The sequence below is a fragment of the Oncorhynchus mykiss genome, chromosome 1, assembly GCF_057628025.1.
Source record: "Oncorhynchus mykiss isolate SJ-2025 chromosome 1, ASM5762802v1, whole genome shotgun sequence".
NCBI lineage: Eukaryota > Metazoa > Chordata > Actinopteri > Salmoniformes > Salmonidae > Oncorhynchus > Oncorhynchus mykiss.
In genome coordinates this window covers 32,357,398-32,378,435 of record NC_143022.1, presented here as the reverse complement: position 1 = coordinate 32,378,435, position 21,038 = coordinate 32,357,398, and the positions used below count along the sequence as shown (strand labels likewise).

The following is a 21,038-nucleotide window of genomic DNA, read 5'->3' as shown; positions in this document are numbered from 1 at the left end:
ACCAGCAGCAGAATTCTCTCCATCAAACTACACATGTACAGCTACAGGAACACACACAGGCCATTTTGAATTGAATGACAATGAAAATAATGTTGCTAAACAGTATTGAATGGAGAATGAATGATGCACTCTTACTCAGCTAAGCAAATTGAAAGTAATTTCCTGCCTAAATATAGTGTTTGTAGTTACATTAGGTAAGACAACATTTTACCTTCAGATCCACAACAGCAGCTGACATTGCAAATAGCAGGCACTTTGTCTTTGTTTATTAAAATATGAAACAGAATATATAGTACAGTACATCAGAGCAGACAAAAACATATTCTCTTTTTTCTAAATGAGCATTACACAATGTTATTATCTAACCTAGCATAGACTTTGTTGGACACCGCTGCACCACAATACAGTGCACTTTGGTTGTTATAGATTTGTTGCATGGTTGTAATGTCTATAGTGTGTTGGTTATTAGGAAGGCTGGAGATATCTCCACTTGATATTTCTACTTGATTTGTGGCCTTTTCTAGTGCAAATCTGAAACTGGAATAACAATCCTTGTCATGTCAAGGCAATGCACAACGGGCAATTGTTTCCCCCATGAAATAAACAATATAAAAGAAATGTTACTCTGCATGTCAAACTTGATTCCTTATTGTGAAAATGAGGTAGCAGTGTAAAAGGGTATGAAAGAAATGCCAGTTTGGCTGTGGTTTGAAGTTCGATCTCATATTTCATTTGACCGGGGGTCATCATCTGTGTAAACGCAGACTGGAAGCCTTGTAAAAAGAGAGAATAACTGAACAAGGCTAACATTGGAAGATTTTCAAATCAGTCAAATTATGTCACTTACACTAATCCATATCTAGCTTAATAGTCATCCAAAGAGCCCAGTGATGTGACCAAAATGTAAGGACTTGTGATTAACCTGCATAATGATGCCATAATTGGATTTATAGCTAAAATATATGAAGTTTTATTGGTTGTCATCATTTGTCATTTAAAGTCCCCTTCCTGAAGGAATAACAAAGCAAAGCACAGTAATAACAGCATGTTAGAAATACTAGTAATAATAATAATTCTATACAATTATAATCATTATTATTATTATAATTTCTCTGCTGTTCATATAACAAAACATTAAATAAGTCTGAAATATGTTATTCATAAAGTAACTGTCTAGTGAAAATCTCACTTATAAAAGTTCATATTTTGTATACCCAAATAATGCTGTTGATTCATCCTATACTCATATTTGCTGCCAAAGCATAAATTGGAGAGATTTTTTTTTTTTCAAAACCCACCCCTCAAACTTTTATCTCAAACTGACATTTAAAAAATGCTTGATATTTCCTACTGAGGATATTCTTAATGGCTGGTATATGCCCACACCATTCTGTCGTTAGGGTAAACCCACACCATTCCAACACAGAAAAGCTGCTTTTAAAGTACTTAAAGCTGCATAGAAATGTGAGTTATAAATCTGTCCTTCTCATTGAAAGTGGTAGACCTGTTCTATGTTAAGTATCGTTTTTGCGTCTTTTGGTTTTGTACACTAGCTTCAAACAGCTGTAAAATACAATGTTTTGCTTTATGGAAAAGATATTTCACAGCGGTTTAGATGGTACAATGATTATCTACACTACATTTGCTGATATTGTCACATAAACTGAAATTAGGTGAACTATTAGAATTTTAGCACCCAGGAAATGGCCAGCATAGTACATTTTAAATAGAAATTTTTGGGGGAAGAATAACTATTTCACTCATATTGTAATTCGTTTTAGATCATATTTCATAGAAATCTGGACACAATGGACAGTTACTTTCAATCATAAATACATCTGATGTGAATAGAGAAGCAGGACCAAGTCCACGTGAAAGGCTTTGAAGGGGCGGGGTTCCGTTGTGGCGCCTTGCTGCTGATCACATGCAGAAGGCATGGTGTTTGTAATTACACCACAAACAGCGTAGACACAGAGGCCCGAGCGGGAATGGAATGCACGGTGTATCCTACAACATAAACGCAGACATAGCATTGCACATCCTCTGCAAAGACAAGTGTGCAATTTCGTGCCATCGGGAGAAATGTATTTTTCTCTCAGATGTAAAATGAAAATTAGAAAGCAAGACAGGACCCAGCAGCTTTGATCAGCTGCTTGAGAAGGTCCGTTTCAGACCAGCTTAATCTACTGCCCCATGATCATCACATTGACAATAGATAGCCTACTCATGTTCATATAATTACTTTTTGGTGGCCTATCTCAGCAGAATACATTTGAAAGAATTTCCTTGAAGCTTTGTAAATAATTCTAGTGCTACCAATTATGCACGCTTCCATGGGCTTTCACACTGTAAACCTTCAAATATATATGATGATGGTGGTGTTGATGAGAGCTAAAACAGCTCTGCAGACCATCGACTGTGCAGGCATGGACATGTTCTCTTCATTTTCTCTCTATAGTTGTAGTTGCATTAGCCGAGGCATATTCTTCGTCAGTTATGATTTTGTACATTTTTTGGTCAATAAAAAATAGGCTATAATATAATGGGATGTTGAAGTTGTGAGCAGTCTTCAGAGGTGCAGGTTTTTAAACGAACAAGAGATAGAATATTGGGTACCTCTCCCAATGTGGCTATATACACATTATGATGTTTGAACACAGTGGTGATAGACTATCGCCTACAATCAGACTTTTTCCTGTAAAATGAAAATTGGGATGATAAACTTAATAGAAACGCGAGTTGGCTGCATCAAACTGCTATCACATGATCTAAACTCGCAGGCACTAACTAGCCTACTTACTGTACATCTATTCATCGGCTATTGACAACCTCTCCCTTTTCAGTTGTAGGCCTATGACTGAAGCTCTCTCTAGCGCTGCCGGTGGACAATCAAACCAACACACCCACCTCTTGACACACTCGCATTTTCTCATTTCTTAGTTCTACTATAATATAGATAGCTAAACGGACTCTCGGAGCTCACAAATCATAGAGACTTGTCCTGAAAAACTAGCAATAGTTTAACAGTAAATCTGAAATTCAACATGGAGTCCCCTCCAGATCCAGCAAGCGACCCGGGCAACAGCGCCTCCGAGCCGGTTACCCCGGCCAGGGAAACCCCGGTAAACCTGGAGACGCTCCGAAAAGCGGACCATCCAGCCCCTGTTCGAAGGCAGACCTGTTCAAGCACCAACAGAGGTAAGAGGCCGACATCTCACATCACGAGAAATATTGATTGATTACCGATTTGATGCATCAAACTTCAAAATGAATTCTTTATATGGAGAATTTAAATGACGGAGGTCTCAAATAAGCCATGTGTATAACTAAATGTTTAAAACCACCCGGAACATAAGATGTATTCTTATTGCGCTGCATTTGTAATGTTTACCATATTTATTATGATGAGAGAGTTGCTTCTGTGTTGCCTTAGGTGTTCAAGCACAACTGAGAACTGACAGGTCCAACCGTTGTCGGATGATGTGTCATTGTGAGACAAATCAAACTCTGAATAAAACAGTTATAGTTAGGATAGTGTATTAAACAGGTCGATTACAATTGCCTTAAAACGCAAGCACGGCAACCAGCTATATTATCGTAGTACACGTGTATCAGGCTACACAATGGTGCTAAAGACAAGTGAACTTTGGAAACTGTATGCTATCGACCACCAGTGCCTTCAACTTTAAAAGCGACATGTATTTTATGGTCGTATTTGTTTCGTAGTGACAGGCTACAGAATAGATAGTCTGTAATTGTGTGTGTGTGTGTGATATAGACGCATCAGCAGCAGGAATTTGATTTACCTTGCCTTGCGTGTGCGCGCCAGATCTGATACATTGTAGCGGACAGAAATGAAGGGTTGACAATTAATTGCCTGATGGTGGACATGATGGACAGTGGACACTGTGATCATTTATCAAATAAATAATTTTATTGTGTTGGTCCCGTACACATGTATTACGAATATGCGAGATTGAGTACCGTCCGTGTTGTACAGTACAGACAGTATTTAGCCACACCCCCTCTAGACTGCTTCCATTCAATTTAGTTCATCCAAGTTAAATGGAATATAATAATACTCAAAAGTACAGTATATTCACCTGCTATTATGACACTAAATTACATATTAGACATGTCAGTGTATTCATTGCTCTGTTGTTTGCATGAGCACAATTCCTTTGCGGAAGGGGTAGCCTATGTTTAGAGTGTGATATAGTGAATGTGGAATGTAAGCTGGTTATGTAACAGGTTTAGCCATGAACAGAGGCGCGCACTGAAAGAGAGAGAGAAAGCGAAAATCATTAGATATTATTTCACTTTGTGGATGAGTTCTTGACTCCTGAGGTCAAGACATGTGTAGGCTAATGGTTCTTAACACTACTCATTCCAGCTGCATAAGATAATGATTTGTGTGAAGACGAGATAGTACTAAATTAAACAAACTTGGTAGATCCCAGCCAGTGCTCCGTTATGTAATACCCGGCAAAGGCAGGTAGTTATAAAGGCATTTTGGACAAAAGCTTTTTAGGTTGATCTCATGGCTGTTTTATGAAGAGGTCTGGCTTCTAGATGCTCCTAACCTGCTGACCCATATTCACCCCCACCCATTTATGCATTGGATTAAAGTGTCTGGAAGAGGAAGACAGGAAAAATAATGCCTTTGCTCTGTTATGTAATGCTTGAATGGGTAAAAAAATGCATGTTCAGTGGGACAAGCCTCATTCAGAATGCTTTAGTTAAAGGGACATTTCCAAAATGTTCAACTTCATATTCATCGTTGTGTGTATCTAGGTTTTCTAGTAAAAAAGATAGAGGAAGATAAATGTTTCCAATGACATCATCAGTGTGCATTGTGTGGTTTTAACCAATTATGAGTAGGCATTGCCAACTAATTGTCTACTAATTGGTTGAGGATGTCATTGGAAACACAAATCTTCCTCTATCTTTTTTTTACCACAAAACATAGAAACACGCATGTCTGTCAAGTATTAAAAAATATATATTTCCCTTGAATATCCATGGTATGCTGGCAAAAGTTATCCTGTAGCACTTCAACAAGTTTTCAATAACAGGAAAATAAAAAAAATGTTACTGCATTATTATTATTCCCCAGCTGTTTAAAAAAATAATAATTCTAACAAATATGATAAAATCCTAAAGTAAGATTTTTCAATTATCAACACTTTTTGTGTGGTTTCTGTGATTCCAAACTCGGTCCGCGGTAGGTGCCCCACCCACACTCCCCGGGTGCCGGTGCCGGTTTTGGTTTTTGCCCTAGCACTACACAGCTGTTGCAAATAACTCATCATCAAGCTTTGATTATTTGAATCAGCTGTGTCGTGCTAGGGCAAGACCGATTTTGGGAAACCCAGTTCTAGAGGCTTCTTTTTTCAAACATTTCTTTTATAGAAACTGAAACATTGTTAGGTATTTTGTCCACTATACATGAATTGATTAGAAATATTTCTTATTGCTATTGGTTGGTGGCACAATCCAATATGAGATCACAAAAAAAAGTGAAACAATAAAAATGCCAAGTTAAGCATTTCCAGGATTACAGTGCTGGGTTCAGACACTGCAGACGCTTAGACGTTTACTGAGGAACCCTTTCCCTTTTCACATCCGTGTATTGAGGAGGATGCACATTTACTGTTTTAACCCTGAGCACTAATACCCTATAGGAAAGGCTTACTTCAGCAGAAGCTGTGCTGGAAGGCTTGAGTGGGTCAGAGAATGGGCCTGGGAGGTCTGTGGATATCATTAGTGGAAAGAAGGGTGTTATTTTCATATTGCAGGATCCCTCAGTTCGTGAGGAGCAAATTCGGAAACAATCAATATTAATGGCTTGTTATGTAAATTGACAGCCTCCGGATGAAGCCTCACAGTTACTCAGTGAAGCTGCAGATGTGATGATGCCCAGTCCAAAACTCTGCACTGTTTATCCTTGAACGAGCCTCAGATTCGCTCTTGTGTGTGTGTGTGTGTGTGTGTGTGTGTGTGTGTGTGTGTGTGTGTGTGTGTGTGTGTGTGTGTGTGTGTGTGTGTGTGTGTGTGTGTGTGTGTGTGTGTGTGTGTGTGTGTGTGTGTGTACATAACCTCACTATGGAGACTAGGCTCTGAACTGTTAAGACTAAGGTATCATGTTATGGGTAGTGATGACTGTGGTGCATGCTTGTAGCTCAGGCTTTAGATGTGATTTTAATATTGATTCATAATGTGCTGTGCCGTTGTAACATCATTTTCTGCCGTCTGTTCAGGACTTCCCCAGTAACATCAGTTGACATGCCAGATAACATCATTTTGTTTTCTCCTTACTGCAACATTATAAAAGCCCTCATATAGGGAATGACAGACAGGTGTAACAGTATTGCTTCCACCCTCTCCTTGCCCCAACCTGGTCTCGAACCAAGGACCCTCTAAACACATCAACAGCAATCACCCTCAAAGCATTGTTATCTATCACTCCATCAAAGCCCTAATTTTGCACAGCAAGGGAAACAACTACCTCAAGGTCTCAGAGCGAGTGACATCACCAATTGAAACAATACTAGCGCCCTCCGCTAACTAGTAGCCACTTCACACCGGTTACACAGGCTTACTCCAGCAGGTATATTTTTTGGTAGGACAGTGATACACTCATAAATATTTGCACAGAGCTTAATGTAACCATATCACACAAAAGCAGATGATTGTGCAGGGTGGCTTACCTATTATCGCAAACTTTGTTAGCTGTTTCCTGTCTGTCATGCAGGCTGAAGTTATACAACGCCTTAGACACTTTCTACATACAGTTGAAGTCGGACGTTTACATACACCTTAGCCAAATACATTTAAACTCAGTTTTTCACAATTCCTGACATTTAATCCCAGTAAAAATTCTCTGCCTTAGGTCAGTTAGGATCACCACTTTATTTTAAGAATGTGAAATGTCAGAATAATAGTAGAGAGAATGATTTATTTCAGCTTTTATTTCTTTCCTCACATTCAAGCTGGGTCAGAAGTTTACATACACTCAATTAATATTTGGTAGCATTGGCTTTAAATTATTTAACTTGGGTCAAACGTTTTGGGTAGCCTTCCACAAGCTTCCCACAATAAGTTGGGTGCATTTTGGCCCATTCCTCCTGACAGTGCTGGTGTTACTGAGTCAGGTTTGTAGGCCTCCTTGCTCGCACACGCTTTTTCAGTTCTACCACACATTTTCTATAGGATGGGGTCAGGGCTTTGTTATGGCCACTCCAATACCTTGACTCTGTTGTCCTTAAGCGATTTTGCCACAACTTTGGAAATATGATTGGGGTCATTGTCCATTTGGAAGACCCATTTGCGACCAGGCTTTAACTTCCTGACTGATGTCTTGAGATGTTGCTTCAATATATCCACATAATTTTCCTACCTCATGACGCCATCTATTTTGTGAATTGCACCAGTCCCTCCTGCAGCAAAGCACCCCCACAACATGATGCTGCCACACCCGCTCTTCACGGATGGGATGGTGTTCTTCGGCTTGCAAGCCTCTCCCTTTTTCCTCCAAACATAAAGATGTTCATTATGGCCAAACAGTTCTAATTTTGTTTCATCAGACCAAAGGACATTTCTCCAAAAAAGTACAATCTTTGTCCGCATGTGCAGTTGCAAACCGTAGTCTGGCTTTTTTTAATGGTAGTTTTGGAGCAGTGTCTTCTTCCTTGCTGAGCGTCCTTTCCGGTTATGTCGATCTAGGACTCGTTTTACTATAGATATAGATAATTTTGTAACTGTTTCCTCCAGCATCTTCACAAGGTCCTTTGCTGTTGTTCTGGGATTGATTTGCACTTTTTGCACCAAAGTACGTTCATCTCTAGGAGACATAATGCGTTTCCTTCCTGAGCGGTATGACGGCTGCGTGGTCCCATGGTGTTTATACTTGCGTACTATTGTTTGTACAGATGAACGTGGTACCTTCAGGCGTTTGGAAATTGCTCCCAAGAATGAACCAGACTTTATTTTTTTTCTGAGGTCTTGGATGATTTCTTTTGATGTTTCCATGTTGTCAAGCAAAGAGGCACTGAGTTTGAAGGTAGGCCTTGAAGTAGATCCACAGGTACACTTCCAATTGACTCAAATGATGTCAATTAGCCTATCAGAAGTTTCTAAAGCTGGTAAATACTTTTCTGGAATTTTCCAAGCTGTTTAAAGGCACAGTCAACTTAGTGTATGTAAACTTCTGACCCACTGGAATTGTGATACAGTGAATTATAAGTGAAATAATCTGTCTGTAAAGAATTGTTGGGAAAATTACTTGTGTCAATCATACAGTAGATGTCCTAATCGACTTACAAAAACTATAGTTTGTTAACAAGACATTTGCGGAGTGGTTGAAAACTGAGTTAATAATATTTTTTTCAATTTTACCCCTTTTTTCTCCCCAATTTCATGGTATCCAATTGGTAGTTACAGTCTTGTCTCATCGCTGCAACTCCCGTACGGACTCGGGAGAGGTGAAGGTCAAGAGCCATGCGTCCTCCGGAACACAACCCAACAAAGCCGCACTGCTTCTTGACACAATGCCCATCCAACCCGGAAGCCAGCCGCACCAATGTGTCGGAGGAAACACCATACACATATACAGGTGACCTGGTCAGCATGCACTGTACCTGGCCCGCCAAAGGAGACGCTAGTGCGCGATGAGACAAGGTTATCCCTGCCGGCCAAACCCTCCCTAACCCGGACAACACTTGGTTAATCGTGTGCCACCCCATGGGCCTCCCAGCCGGCTACAACAGAGCCTGGGCTCGAACCCAGAATCTCTGGACGCACAGCTAGCACTGGGATGCAGTGCCTTAGACCACTGCACCACCTGGGAGGCTGAAAACTGAGTTTTAATGATTCCAACCTAAGTGTATGAAAACTTCCAACTTCAACTCTAGGTACCATTCCGTATGCAGCTTTCTTTGGCTGAACATTATTGGTCCAAAATAACCACGTCATGGTATGGTTTTCCCTTTCTGAACATTTAAGGGGACTTTCACCTCCACAGTCAGCCGATTGGTTCTAAGTTGCGGACGGAGGGAGCCCTGTGGGCTGGAGTTGTGGCATGTGTTTACTCTGTGCTGACAGAAGATGGATGGCTCACGGGGGAGCAGAGGCCTCTAAACAAGGTTCTGCACAAAGCCTGTGAAAGCCTGAAGCTGGCACGGTGCTCACACTACCCCGTTGGACAGCAGCGTAAGTGAGGCTGTGACATTCTCAAATACCAGCTGGATTACGGTTCTCTGCTCGATGAGGAGGGCCAAGCAGCAGATAGCCACCATGCGGACAGCCAGGGCACATCCTGGAGAGCAACTCGTTTGTGTCTTTCTTTTTGGCAGATAGACCTTGACAAAATAATGGTCTCTGTCTCTTGCTTTTGTTAATACTTCGAGGAGTGTGAGGTGTCCCAAAATGCAAAATGCATCATACTGGCTGTATTTCTGTATTTTTAAAGTTCTATATCTTGAAAACTTGATTGCTGACATTTAGGAAAAACATTTAGGGACTATATCAACAATGGACTAATGGACCAAAATGTGTTTTGGTTAAGCCTAAACATCTGGAGTTATAGCTCTAAACTTCACACGTATTTGATAGCTCTGAGTGTTTGATATTGATGCTCTATAGAACTTATTCTGTTTGTACCAAGTAGGCCTGCAGGTTATGTTATTTGAGGAGAAAAAGCTAGGTCTATGAAGTTTGATAATTTGTTTCTATTCGAAAGTTTATTAACAAAGTTAATCCATCGCTTGCCCCAATTTACTTTATTGACGAAACATAGTTTATTGGCTTTTAAACTTCACTGAAAGTTTTGTCCTTGTGGGACAGTTTTTCTTTGGAGTCCGCGTCAGCAGTGGCTCAACTGGGGCTGGCAAGGAAGTCTCGGCTGGTGACTAGAAGCAGATTTGATGTGAAATCTCCAGCGGTGAGCGACAGCTCTGATCTGTGGCCCATTTACTGAAGTTAATATCTGAGATAGAAAGTTTGAATAGTAATGAACTGAAATACTCCAGATGCATTATTGGAGGGTGTTAAAGGAGTCTATATTTAATGCTGCACACTGTGACCTAAGCAGTGCTGTTGTATAGCATGTCCCTGCAGTATATGAAGTGGACCCCTCTGAAGAGGCCTCGTGGGAGAGGGAGGTGGTGAGTAGAGGATATGGGATCACTTAATGGAATTCTTATGACACATCCAAGCCAAGTCCTTAGCAGCTCTACTGGTCTGGAGAGTGTACAGAAGTTGAAAAGGTAGGGGAGGTTTCCTTCAGTGAGAACGTTTTCAGGGGCTTATGATCAATGAACAATCCAACATTGGTATGAACTCGAATTCCTATCACCTGAAAGTAATCAAGTCTTTGTGCAGTTTGTGAAAATCTACCATTGCACCATATTCACACTTGTCTTTTCATAAGTTTTACGTGAATTGGACATGCATGCAATAAAACCGTTCAAGCAAAGTCACATATATTATTCCTAATGCAGGGAGTGGAGCACCAACGTGTTGAACACTTGAAATGCAGAGCGCCATAGAGCCTTTCCCAGGCCTGACGTGCGTGTGCTGTATTTTAAAACAGCAAGAGGTAACAGTGTAAAACCTGTGGTATTTGAGCAGAACACCCCCCAGAGTCCCTTAGCTGTTGTTATTCTGGTGAAATGTCTCTCATGTTGTCTGTCCCGTGTTGTAAGGACTATGTTGGACGACTGTGAGTTCAGACAGAAAATAAATGCTAAATATAGCCTGTCTATGTAGCGGTAGAAAACTGCACACCACTGAGTCTGAGGAGAAAGTCATGTTGATCCTCCAACTGTCTTTTTAAATGGATGGAGATTGTGGATATTTTTGCAATATTTGTGCGATATTGTCTCAGGTTTTCATCTTCAAATGTCCGTTCACAAAATGCATTCAACATGGTTGTTAAAGCAAATTTGGTAGACATTTTCTGGAACTTGACTTGACATTTTATTTGTCTGAATACACCAGTTTAGTTGCTTCTTTGCATATTGTGTTCTATGTGTTTGTAGGTTTGTGTGTGTTTAATGCACTTTATTTGTGGGGGTTTAGGATAATGCGACCTCCCAAGTTCCTTGAAACCAAACTATGTTTGCGTTGCTTCTTTAGTATGCAGCTATGTTGTATGTAATATACACTGACTGTACAAAACATCCTAATATTGAGTTGCACCCCCTTTTGCCCTCAGAACAGCCTCAATTTGTCAGGGCTGTGGTTCTAACAGAAGGGCTGAGGTAATGTGAATAATTCATTTGAATTCAATTGTTTCAGCCTTTAATTAATGTGCTTTTGGTTCACTTTTGTCAAGTAAACACTGGAGTATTACACATTTTAACAAAGTTGATTTGTCACTTTTTGAGACAAAATATTAACAACTTGAAAATCAGTGTCATTTTCATTGGCTTGAGTATTTATATTGGAGTAACAAGCGAGACCTAATCTTGTATCTGAATCAAAAAGAGAGAGATACAGATTCATTCCCTCCAGGTACTGCTGCCACTTAATCGAATTAGCGCCACTCTCAGGCTTGACGGATTCTTCAAACACCCCTGGTGACTTCTGAGTGCCGATTACAATCAGCTACTATTTTCAGCGTTTGATTAAAATCTGGCGAGGTTGGACAGAATTTTTTAGAGAGCAGAACCAACTAATTATTAATATTGGAACCCATCTCTCCATCTTTTTCACCAATTACAGAATGCCAATGGACTTGAGTGGTTAAACAATACCCAAAAGTATTAATCATGTTGAATCACATTGGATGTGAAACTATTAGCTTATTCTTATTTAAATATCACACAGGTGTCTGGAGCATATTGTCCAAAGACGTGCCTTTTACTGACCCTTCAGGCTTCCTCCATAACGACTTCTTCCTAATTGTGAGACTTGGCATTCATGTGCACTTGTTTTTTTCCAAGGCTAGAGGCCCTCTGCAGGTTTCTAGTACATTTATATTTATTTCATAGACAAACACTGCATTTGATATAAGATACTGTAAACATACAACCAAGCTACAGTTTCATATGCACTCCAACCATTTACTAAGAGACAATGACAATAAACAGAATTGATTCTAATTCTCCACTTATGTTGACAATAATTCTTATCCCAATTGTTCCATTTTCATCATCCAAAAAAGTATGATAATCTTTCTCAGAAAGAATAAAGAGGACATTTGTCCCTTTGTTATTTAAAAAAAACTGATTTTAAATATGAATAAGCCACTAATGAATATATGATTATTGTCTGTGTGGATTGATTGCTGTAGGAGGTGCGTTAAGATAGAGTGGGTGCTGCTAGAGCATGAGGTTCCATCAAAGCTGATGTGCAGATCTGTGGTAGACAGTGATTGAAAGTTGGACTCACTCTTCACCATGTTTGCAACACCAATCATGCTCACATCCTCTGACAAAAGTTGATCTGTCTTATCGATCAATATTTGCTACTTTATTTTCCTAATGTAGTACAATACATTAGCAATAATTAACAGCATGTCGGGATATTAAAAGGCTATTTTTAAGTGAGAGACGGAAATAGATACACAGAAATAGGAAGATGGAAGTCCTGGGTCAATGTTCCTGTTGAGAGTGAGATATTACGACAGAGCGCCCTCACAGAATCCTATGGGGATCGCAACAGGGATTTTACATTAGATTATTATACTGAACAAAAAATATAAATGCAACATGCAACAATGTTTTTTTTGATTGAGTTACAGTTCATATAAGGAAATCAGTCAATTTAAATGAATGAATTAGGCCCTAATCTATGGATTTCACATGACTGGGCAGGGGCGCAGCCATGGGTGGGCCTGGGAGGCCACCCACTTGGGAGACTGGCCCACCCACTGGGGAGCAAGGCCCAGCCAATCAAAATACATTTTCCCCCACAAAATAATTTATTACAGACTGAAATAGTCCTCAGTATCTTCAGCTGTCTGGGTGGCTCGTCTCGGACGATCCTGCAGGTGAAGAAGCCGGAATGTGGAGGTCCTGGGCTGGCATGGTTACATGTGGTCTGCGGTTTTGAGGCCGGTTGGACGCTTATGATAGAGAAATGAACATTAAATTATCTGGAAACCGCTCTGGTGGACATTCCTGCAGTCAGCATGCCAATTGTATGCTCCCTCAACTTGAGACATCTATGGCATTGTGTTGTGTGACAAAACAGCACATTTTAGAGTGGCCTTTATTATCCCTAAAACAAGGTGCACCTGTGTAATGATCATGCTGTTAAATCAGCTTCTTGATATGCCACACCTGTCAGGTGGATGGATCATCTTAACAAAGCAGAAATGCTCACTAACAGGGATGTAAACGGCAGGTAGGCGGCAGGTAGCCTAGTGGTTAGAGCGTTGGGCCAGTAACCGAAAGGTTGCTGGACTGAATCCCCGAGCTGACGAGGTAAACATCCGTCGTTCTGCCCCTGAACAAGGCAGTTAACGCACTGTTCCCTGGTAGACTGTCATTGTAAATAAGAATTTGTTCTTAACTGACTTGCCTAGTTCAATAAAGGTTCAATTAAAAAAAATAAACACATTTGAATACAACATAGAGAAATACGATTTTTTTCGTATGGAACATTTCTGGGATCTTTTATTTCAGCTCATAAAACATGGGACCAACACTACATGTTGCGTTTATATTTTTGTTCAGTGTTTATATACAGTGCCTTGCGAAAGTATTCGGCCCCCTTGAACTTTGCGACCTTTTGCCACATTTCAGGCTTCAAACATGAAGATATAAAACTGTATTTTTTTGTGAAGAATCAACAACAAGTGGGACACAATCATGAAGTGGAACGACATTTATTGGATATTTGAAACTTTTTTAACAAATCAAAAACTGAACAATTGGGCGTTCAAAATTATTCATCCCCCTTAAGTTAATACTTTGTAGCGCCACCTTTTGCTGCGATTACAGCTGTAAGTCGCTTGGGGTATGTCTCTATCAGTTTTGCACATCGAGAGACTGACATTTTTTCCCATTCCTCCTTGCAAAACAGCTCGAGCTCAGTGAGGTTGGATGGAGAGCATTTGTGAACAGCAGTTTTCAGTTCTTTCCACAGATTCTCGATTGGATTCAGGTCTGGACTTTGACTTGGCCATTCTAACACCTGGATATGTTTATTTTTGAACCATTCCATTGTAGATTTTGCTTTATGTTTTGGATCATTGTCTTGTTGGAAGACAAATCTCCGTCCCAGTCTCAGGTCTTTTGCAGACTCCATCAGGTTTTCTTCCAGAATGGTCCTGTATTTGGCTCCATCCATCTTCCCATCAATTTTAACCATCTTCCCTGTCCCTGCTGAAGAAAAGCAGGCCCAAACCACGATGCTGCCACCACCATGTTTGACAGTGGGGATGGTGTGTTCAGCTGTGTTGCTTTTACGCCAAACATAACGTTTTGCATTGTTGCCAAAAAGTTGAATTTTGGTTTCATCTGACCAGAGCACCTTCTTCCACATGTTTGGTGTGTCTCCCAGGTGGCTTGTGGCAAACTTTAAACGACACTTTTTATGGATAATTTTAAGAAATGGCTTTCTTCTTGCCACTCTTCCATAAAGGCCAGATTTGTGCAATATACGACTGATTGTTGTCCTATGGACAGAGTCTCCCACTTCAGCTGTAGATCTCTGCAGTTCATCCAGAGTGATCATGGGCCTCTTGGCTGCATCTCTGATCAGTCTTCTTGTATGAGCTGAAAGTTTAGAGGGACTGCCAGGTCTTGGTAGATTTGCAGTGGTCTGATACTCCTTCCATTTCAATATTATCGCTTGCACAGTGCTCCTTGGGATGTTTAAAGCTTGGGAAATCTTTTTGTATCCAAATCCGGCTTTAAACTTCTTCACAGCAGTATCTCGGACCTGCCTGGTGTGTTCCTTGTTCTTCATGATGCTCTCTGCGCTTTTAACGGACCTCTGAGACTATCACAGTGCAGGTGCATTTATACGGAGACTTGATTACACACAGGTGGATTGTATTTATCATCATTAGTCATTTAGGTCAACATTGGATCATTCAGAGATCCTCACTGAACTTCTGGAGAGAGTTTGCTGCACTGAAAGTAAAGGGGCTGAATAATTTTGCACGCCCAATTTTTCAGTTTTTGATTTGTTAAAAAAGTTTGAAATATGCAATAAATGTCGTCCCACTTCCTGATTGTGTCCCACTTGTTGTTGATTCTTCACAAAAAAATACAGTTTTATATCTTTATGTTTGAAGCCTGAAATGTGGCAAAAGGTCGCAAAGTTCAAGGGGGCCGAATACTTTCGCAAGGCACTGTAGTTTGTTCAGGTCTTTTACTTTGATAAATAAAATAGACTAATGTCAAAATCTGTTTTTAAATGTGAGGGAATATTAATTAGGGGTGGCTTGCTATGCTCGTAAATGGCAGCTTGCTCCACAAGCAGTGTGTTGGGCTCTCTTACCTGGCGTAGCGCCACAATGTCTTCTCAAAGAGCCACTTCATCTCTGCCAGGGACAGGTGGAAATTTGCACAGTTCTAATTGGACAAAGTGCCTTCCAAACTCTCAGCCATCTCTCACACATCAGATTACCATCAGGCAGAACAAGTGTCAACATAGAGAGAGAGAGAAAAAAAGCTGTCTGTCTGTCTGTCTGTCTGTCTGTCGCTCTGCCTCTCTCTTGTTCTCCCTCTCTCTCGTGATCCGTCTCTGTCATTCGCTCAATGTTTCTTTCCATGCCTCCTAGTGGCCCGGGGCACACTATACAGCATTGATTTCCAGATTACTAGAAAGACATATGTTTATAAACAGGGACAAATACACAGTAAACATCTGGCTGACATTTTGAGTCTTGTCTGCATCATCGGCACAGATGTATATCCATGTGCTGATTTGAATCCGGGAAGGAGAAGGGCCAGGAGAGATTGATGGCGTTCTCCCCAGTCAGACAGATAACACCTGATTTTGCCTGCAGGGGGTTAGACTAGCATGCAGCTCCACTGGCCCTCAGACACACAGCAGACTAGACTGAGGATGTGAACCATTCCTCCACTTAATGCAAATGCAGGGACACATTCAGAGATGATCCCAGGATGCTTGTGCCAACAAAGCCCTGAGCACTTCGCACCTCATGATCCATGCATCAGCTGCACCTGGGACAAAACCCACACAAGCAATAGAGCCCATTCACAGAAGTACAGTGGGGCAAAAAAGTATTTAGTCAGCCAGCAATTGTGCAAGTTCTCCCACTTAAAAAGATGAGAGAGGCCTGTAATTTTCATCATAGGTACACTTCAACTATGACAGACAAAATTAGAAGAAATTGTAGGATTTTTAATGAATTTATTTGCAAATTATGGTGGAAAATAAGTATTTGGTCAATAACAAAAGTTTATCTCAATACTTTGTTATATACCCTTTGTTGGCAATGACAGAGGTCAAATGTTTTCTGTAAGTCTTCACAAGGTTTTTCACACACTGTTGCTGGTATTTTGGCCCATTCTTCCATGCAGATCTCCTCTAGAGCAGTGATGTTTTGGGGCTGTTGCTGGGCAACACAGACTTTCAACTCCATCCAAAGATGTGCTATGGGTTTGAGATCTGGAGACTGGCTAGGCCACTCCAGGTCATTGTCATGCTGAAAGACCCAGCCATGTTTCATACTCAATGCCCTTGCTGATGGAAGGAGGTTTTCACTCAAAATCTCACGATACATGGCCCCATTCATTCTTTCCTTTACGCGGATCAGTCGTCCTGGTCCCTTTGCAGAAAAACAGCCCCAAAGCATGATGTTTCCACCCCCATGCTTCACAGTAGGTATGGTGTTCTTTGGATGCAGCTCAGCATTCTTTGTCCTCCAAACACGACGAGTTGAGTTTTTACCAAAAAGTTACATTTTGGTTTCATCTGTCCATATGACATTCTCCCAATCTTCTTCTGGATCATCCAAATGCTCTCCAGCAAACTTCAGACGGGCCTGGACATGTACTGGCTTAAGCAGGGGGACACGTCTGACACTGCAGGATTTGAGTCCCTGGCGGCGTAGTGTGTTACTGATGGTAGGCTTTGTTACTTTGGTCCCAGCTCTCTGCAGGTCATTGACTAGGCCCCCCCATGTGGTTCTGGGGTTTTTGCTCACAGTTCTTGTGATCATTTTGACCCCACGGGGTGAGATCTTGCGTGGAGCCCCAGATCGAGGGAGATTATCAGTGGTCTTGTATGTCTTCCATTTCCTAATAATTGCTCCCACCGTTGATTTCTTCAAACCAAGCTGCTTACCTATTGCAGATTCAATCTTCCCAGCCTGGTGCAGGTCTACAATTTTGTTTCTGGTGTCCTTTGACAGCTCTTTGGTCTTGGCCATAGTGGAGTTTGGAGTGTGACTGTTTGAGGTTGTGGACAGGTGTCTTTTATACTGATAACAAGTTCAAACAGGTGCCATTAATACAGGTAACGAGTGGAGGACAGAGGAGCCTCTTAAAGAAGAAGTTACAGGTCTGTGAGAGCCAGAAATGTTGCTTGTTTGTAGGTGACCAAATACTTATTTTCCACCATAATTTGCAAATAAATTCATGGGATTTTCTAGATTTTTTTTTCTCATTTTGTCTGTCATAGTTGAAGTCTACCTATGATGAAATTTACAGGCCTCTCTCATCTTTTTAAGTGGGAGAACTTGCACATTGGTGGCTGACTAAATACTTTTTTGCCCCACTGTACATCATGCACTACCACACACAGACACACAAAAAGATACCAAATGCACACACATGCCTGTTTGTAAATATTATCAAAAGTAGTCAAGGTTCTATACAGTTCCACCTATACAGTATCTTTCAGCTATCATACAATTACAGGAATTGAGCTATGTGTACAGTAGTTTGACCATAGTATTTGTCATATGAAACCTGACTGGGAATGTGTAAGCGGCCGGTCAATGCTGAGGCCTCTGTGTGTGTACAGTACAGTACAGTACACCTGAGGCACCACTGTGATTATCTCACCGCACTGTTATCTTCACAGTTTGATGCTGCACCATCCTGCCCTGCCTGCTCAAAAGATCTACAATGGCATCTTGTTTTGACCCTGACATGATTCTTGGAAGGAGCCTTTGAAAACCACTCAACTGCTATTTCACCTATAAAGCTGAAAATATCTCCTGAATTATTTATTAGTGATAGACCAAGCAGGTTGTAGAGAAGTAATCATTGTGGAATAACTTTAGCGCACCTCTCAAATTGATATAGCCGTAGGATTGAGGTCCTAAGGTATACAGATGCAGGATCTTATTTGGAGCCAATTTGCTACTGCAGGTAGATAATCCTTCAGCAACAGGAAATATTCATTATTATGTTGATTATACAGTAATTTGTGATTTTTTTTTGTAGAGTTGATACATTTTAAAGTGGAAATTACAAACGTTAGAAGCCTTTTTAAACAGGAACATTCTCAGCAACAAAAGAGTGATCAAATTAGGATCCTACATCTGTACGGTGTGTATAGGATGCAATTGGATGTATAAGCCTTGCTTATCTATACCCACCGTCTATGTAAATACAGGAACAGACATGCACTATTATCATGGAGGCTATTGAGATGATTACAATGGAAAATGTATCTGTACCTGTGGTTAGTCATAATGATGTATTTTTTATTATACCACAACACAGACAAACAATGCCTGCTATGACTGAGCAGTATGCCTAGTAATGTCATGTTTTATATTGTTCAGAACAAAGAAAAATATATGAAATAAGTCATTTTCTGGAAAAACAAGTAGTGTAGCACAAGTCCTTAGTGTTTGAAGCAGATGGTGAAAGGCTGCCGTATAATGGATCTCAATATTAACTGTAGAGCATGCTGGGAGTGTTGGTGGATCGTGTACGACAGAGTAAAAGAGAAGCAGTGACCTTCTGTCCCGTCATTTATCCCCTCATGCCCCCCACGCTGCTCTCAAATTACTTTGTTTTACCCAATTAAAGGAGCCGGCTGGGCATCAACCAGGCTGCCATTTTTCGCTCACCTGGACTCATGTGACATTATTGCTCTGTCATCGGGAGAGATTGGCTTCAGTGGGAGTCTCTAGGCTGCAGCAGCACAGCAGAACCCTCAGTGTTCAATGAGATTAATGCAGTGATCCTCTGCCTCACTGGAGTCTCATTCAGCTCACTCACACTACATACAGTACATCCTCCTCTGTACAGAGCACAACCAACATCATACTGTGCAGAATGTTTCAGGTCATCTTACTCTCCTATGTAGATACTGATAGAGTGTGTATGAATCAGTGCCATCTCCAAAAATGATTAATGCATTTTGACCAGTACAGCATTTCTAAATATTTATCTTTATCACTTCAGGTATAGAGACATGGCTGTTGTTCACAGGTTGTCTTGTTATGGATAAAGATATAACATTGTCTCTGTGTATCCTTGTATAGTCTGATGACAGAGAGGACAACGGCCCAGAAAGACAACAATGCTATGCCAGAGGATATGTTCAGGGCTGGGGGGTATAGTGGTTAACAGCCATACGAGCACAGATGATATGCTTGAAGGGCCTGAGCCCTGTGCCAGCAGTGACAGCTGGGAATTGAACGAGCCTGGGCCATGTGGCGTCTCTTCGCTGAGACACCACTGGGTCTAGGCAAGGCTCATCTCGGTAGTCCTCCTCCTTGTGGCCAGCCGCTCTCCTCAGCCCGGTGGGGGAACGAGCCCCTGGTCCCGCTTGATGAGGACTGAATAATGGCGGTTACTTCGAAAGCCGATGGGGTTGTTTGAGGAGGAGTGTCTTTTACTTCCCTCCAGCTTGGCTTGGCTGAGCATTCGTCAGGCCGCCTATCTTTGCTGCTCTGCCCACTCAATGGTCCCCCAAGGGGCCCTCACGTCTGCCATTTGTTTCACTTTCAAATAAAAGTTGATGATTTACCAATAAAGATATAAATAGTATTTTGATGATGGCTGTAGGCATATGGAAAATGCTTTGTCACAATATCATTACTTTCTACAGTAATTCAGGGAGGACAAAATAACAGATTGTGAATTAAGAAGAATATATTTATTCAAAAAAATAAGTTTATTTATCCCCTGAAATTCAGTTGCCCAATAATAAAATAATGTCCCATGCAAAAAACAATCTCTCTATCTACTTGTGCACTACCCAGTTCCTTTACCAAATTTTGTTGACATTTTTTTATGCTACACTCTTCGAAAAAGGGATTCGAAAAGGGTTCCTCTGCTGTCCCCATAGCATAATTATTTTTGGTACCAGGTAGAACCCTGATACCAAATTCTAAGAGTGTAATATGAACAGCTAAGTAAAATGGGGATATAGAATTGTGAGAGCCATGAGAAACGCAATACATATCGTCATAATATCATATAGTGAACATTTGACTGTTTCTGCTCCTTTGCACTACCCCCCCCCCCCCCCCCCACACACACACACACACACACACAAAAATACAAATCTGGTCACAAAACCAAAATTCACCAAGTAAGTTGATTCCTATTTTCAATTAGCTTCATTTTCAATACATTTATCCAGCCTGTCAAGAAATGAGTAGTGCTCTTGACCCCTGTCCCCTCTGTACTGTATAACTCAGAGTGGTGGGAGGGCCTCTGCCTCCAGGGATAGACCCTGTTCTTCCTGCCCTCCTCGTTACCATCACCAGCTCCGCTTCCTTCATTCTGGAGATTCCATTAGGAAGTTGGACATGTCCTTGGAAGTCTCCTCTCTCTAACTTCTCTTGTCTTCACCCCCTCTCTCTCTTTCACTCTCACATTTTTTTCCTTCTAGGGAGGAGGTCATAATGGCGAATTTGATATAAGAGCTGATCGGCTTCCGTGGAGCACCTTTTCAGCTCCAAACAATTGGCATAGGCTTGCTGCTGGAAATATTATGCAGCATAAAGAACGTTGGCCAATTCCCTGAGAAATGTCCCGAAGACATGAGAACTTTTGTCTGCATACATTTTCACCGGTTCCGGCTAAAAGAAAATGGAGGTTGAAACAAAATAAATGTATTTCACCTGGGGAGAGAAAAAGTTC

General features: G+C 41.0%; 1 protein-coding gene across 1 annotated transcript in view; it reads left to right on the top strand.

Annotated features, from left to right (window-relative positions):
• Positions 1–2,406: 2,406 nt before the first annotated feature.
• The window catches only part of LOC110520931 (nuclear receptor ROR-alpha A), a 268,572-nt gene continuing 249,940 nt past the window's right edge, over positions 2,407–21,038 (top strand). Inside the window, exon 1 of the mRNA XM_021598357.3 lies at positions 2,407–3,198. Coding sequence (XP_021454032.2) covers positions 3,045–3,198 — 154 coding nt within the window. The 5' untranslated portion in view covers positions 2,407–3,044. The remainder of the gene's footprint in view (positions 3,199–21,038) is intronic.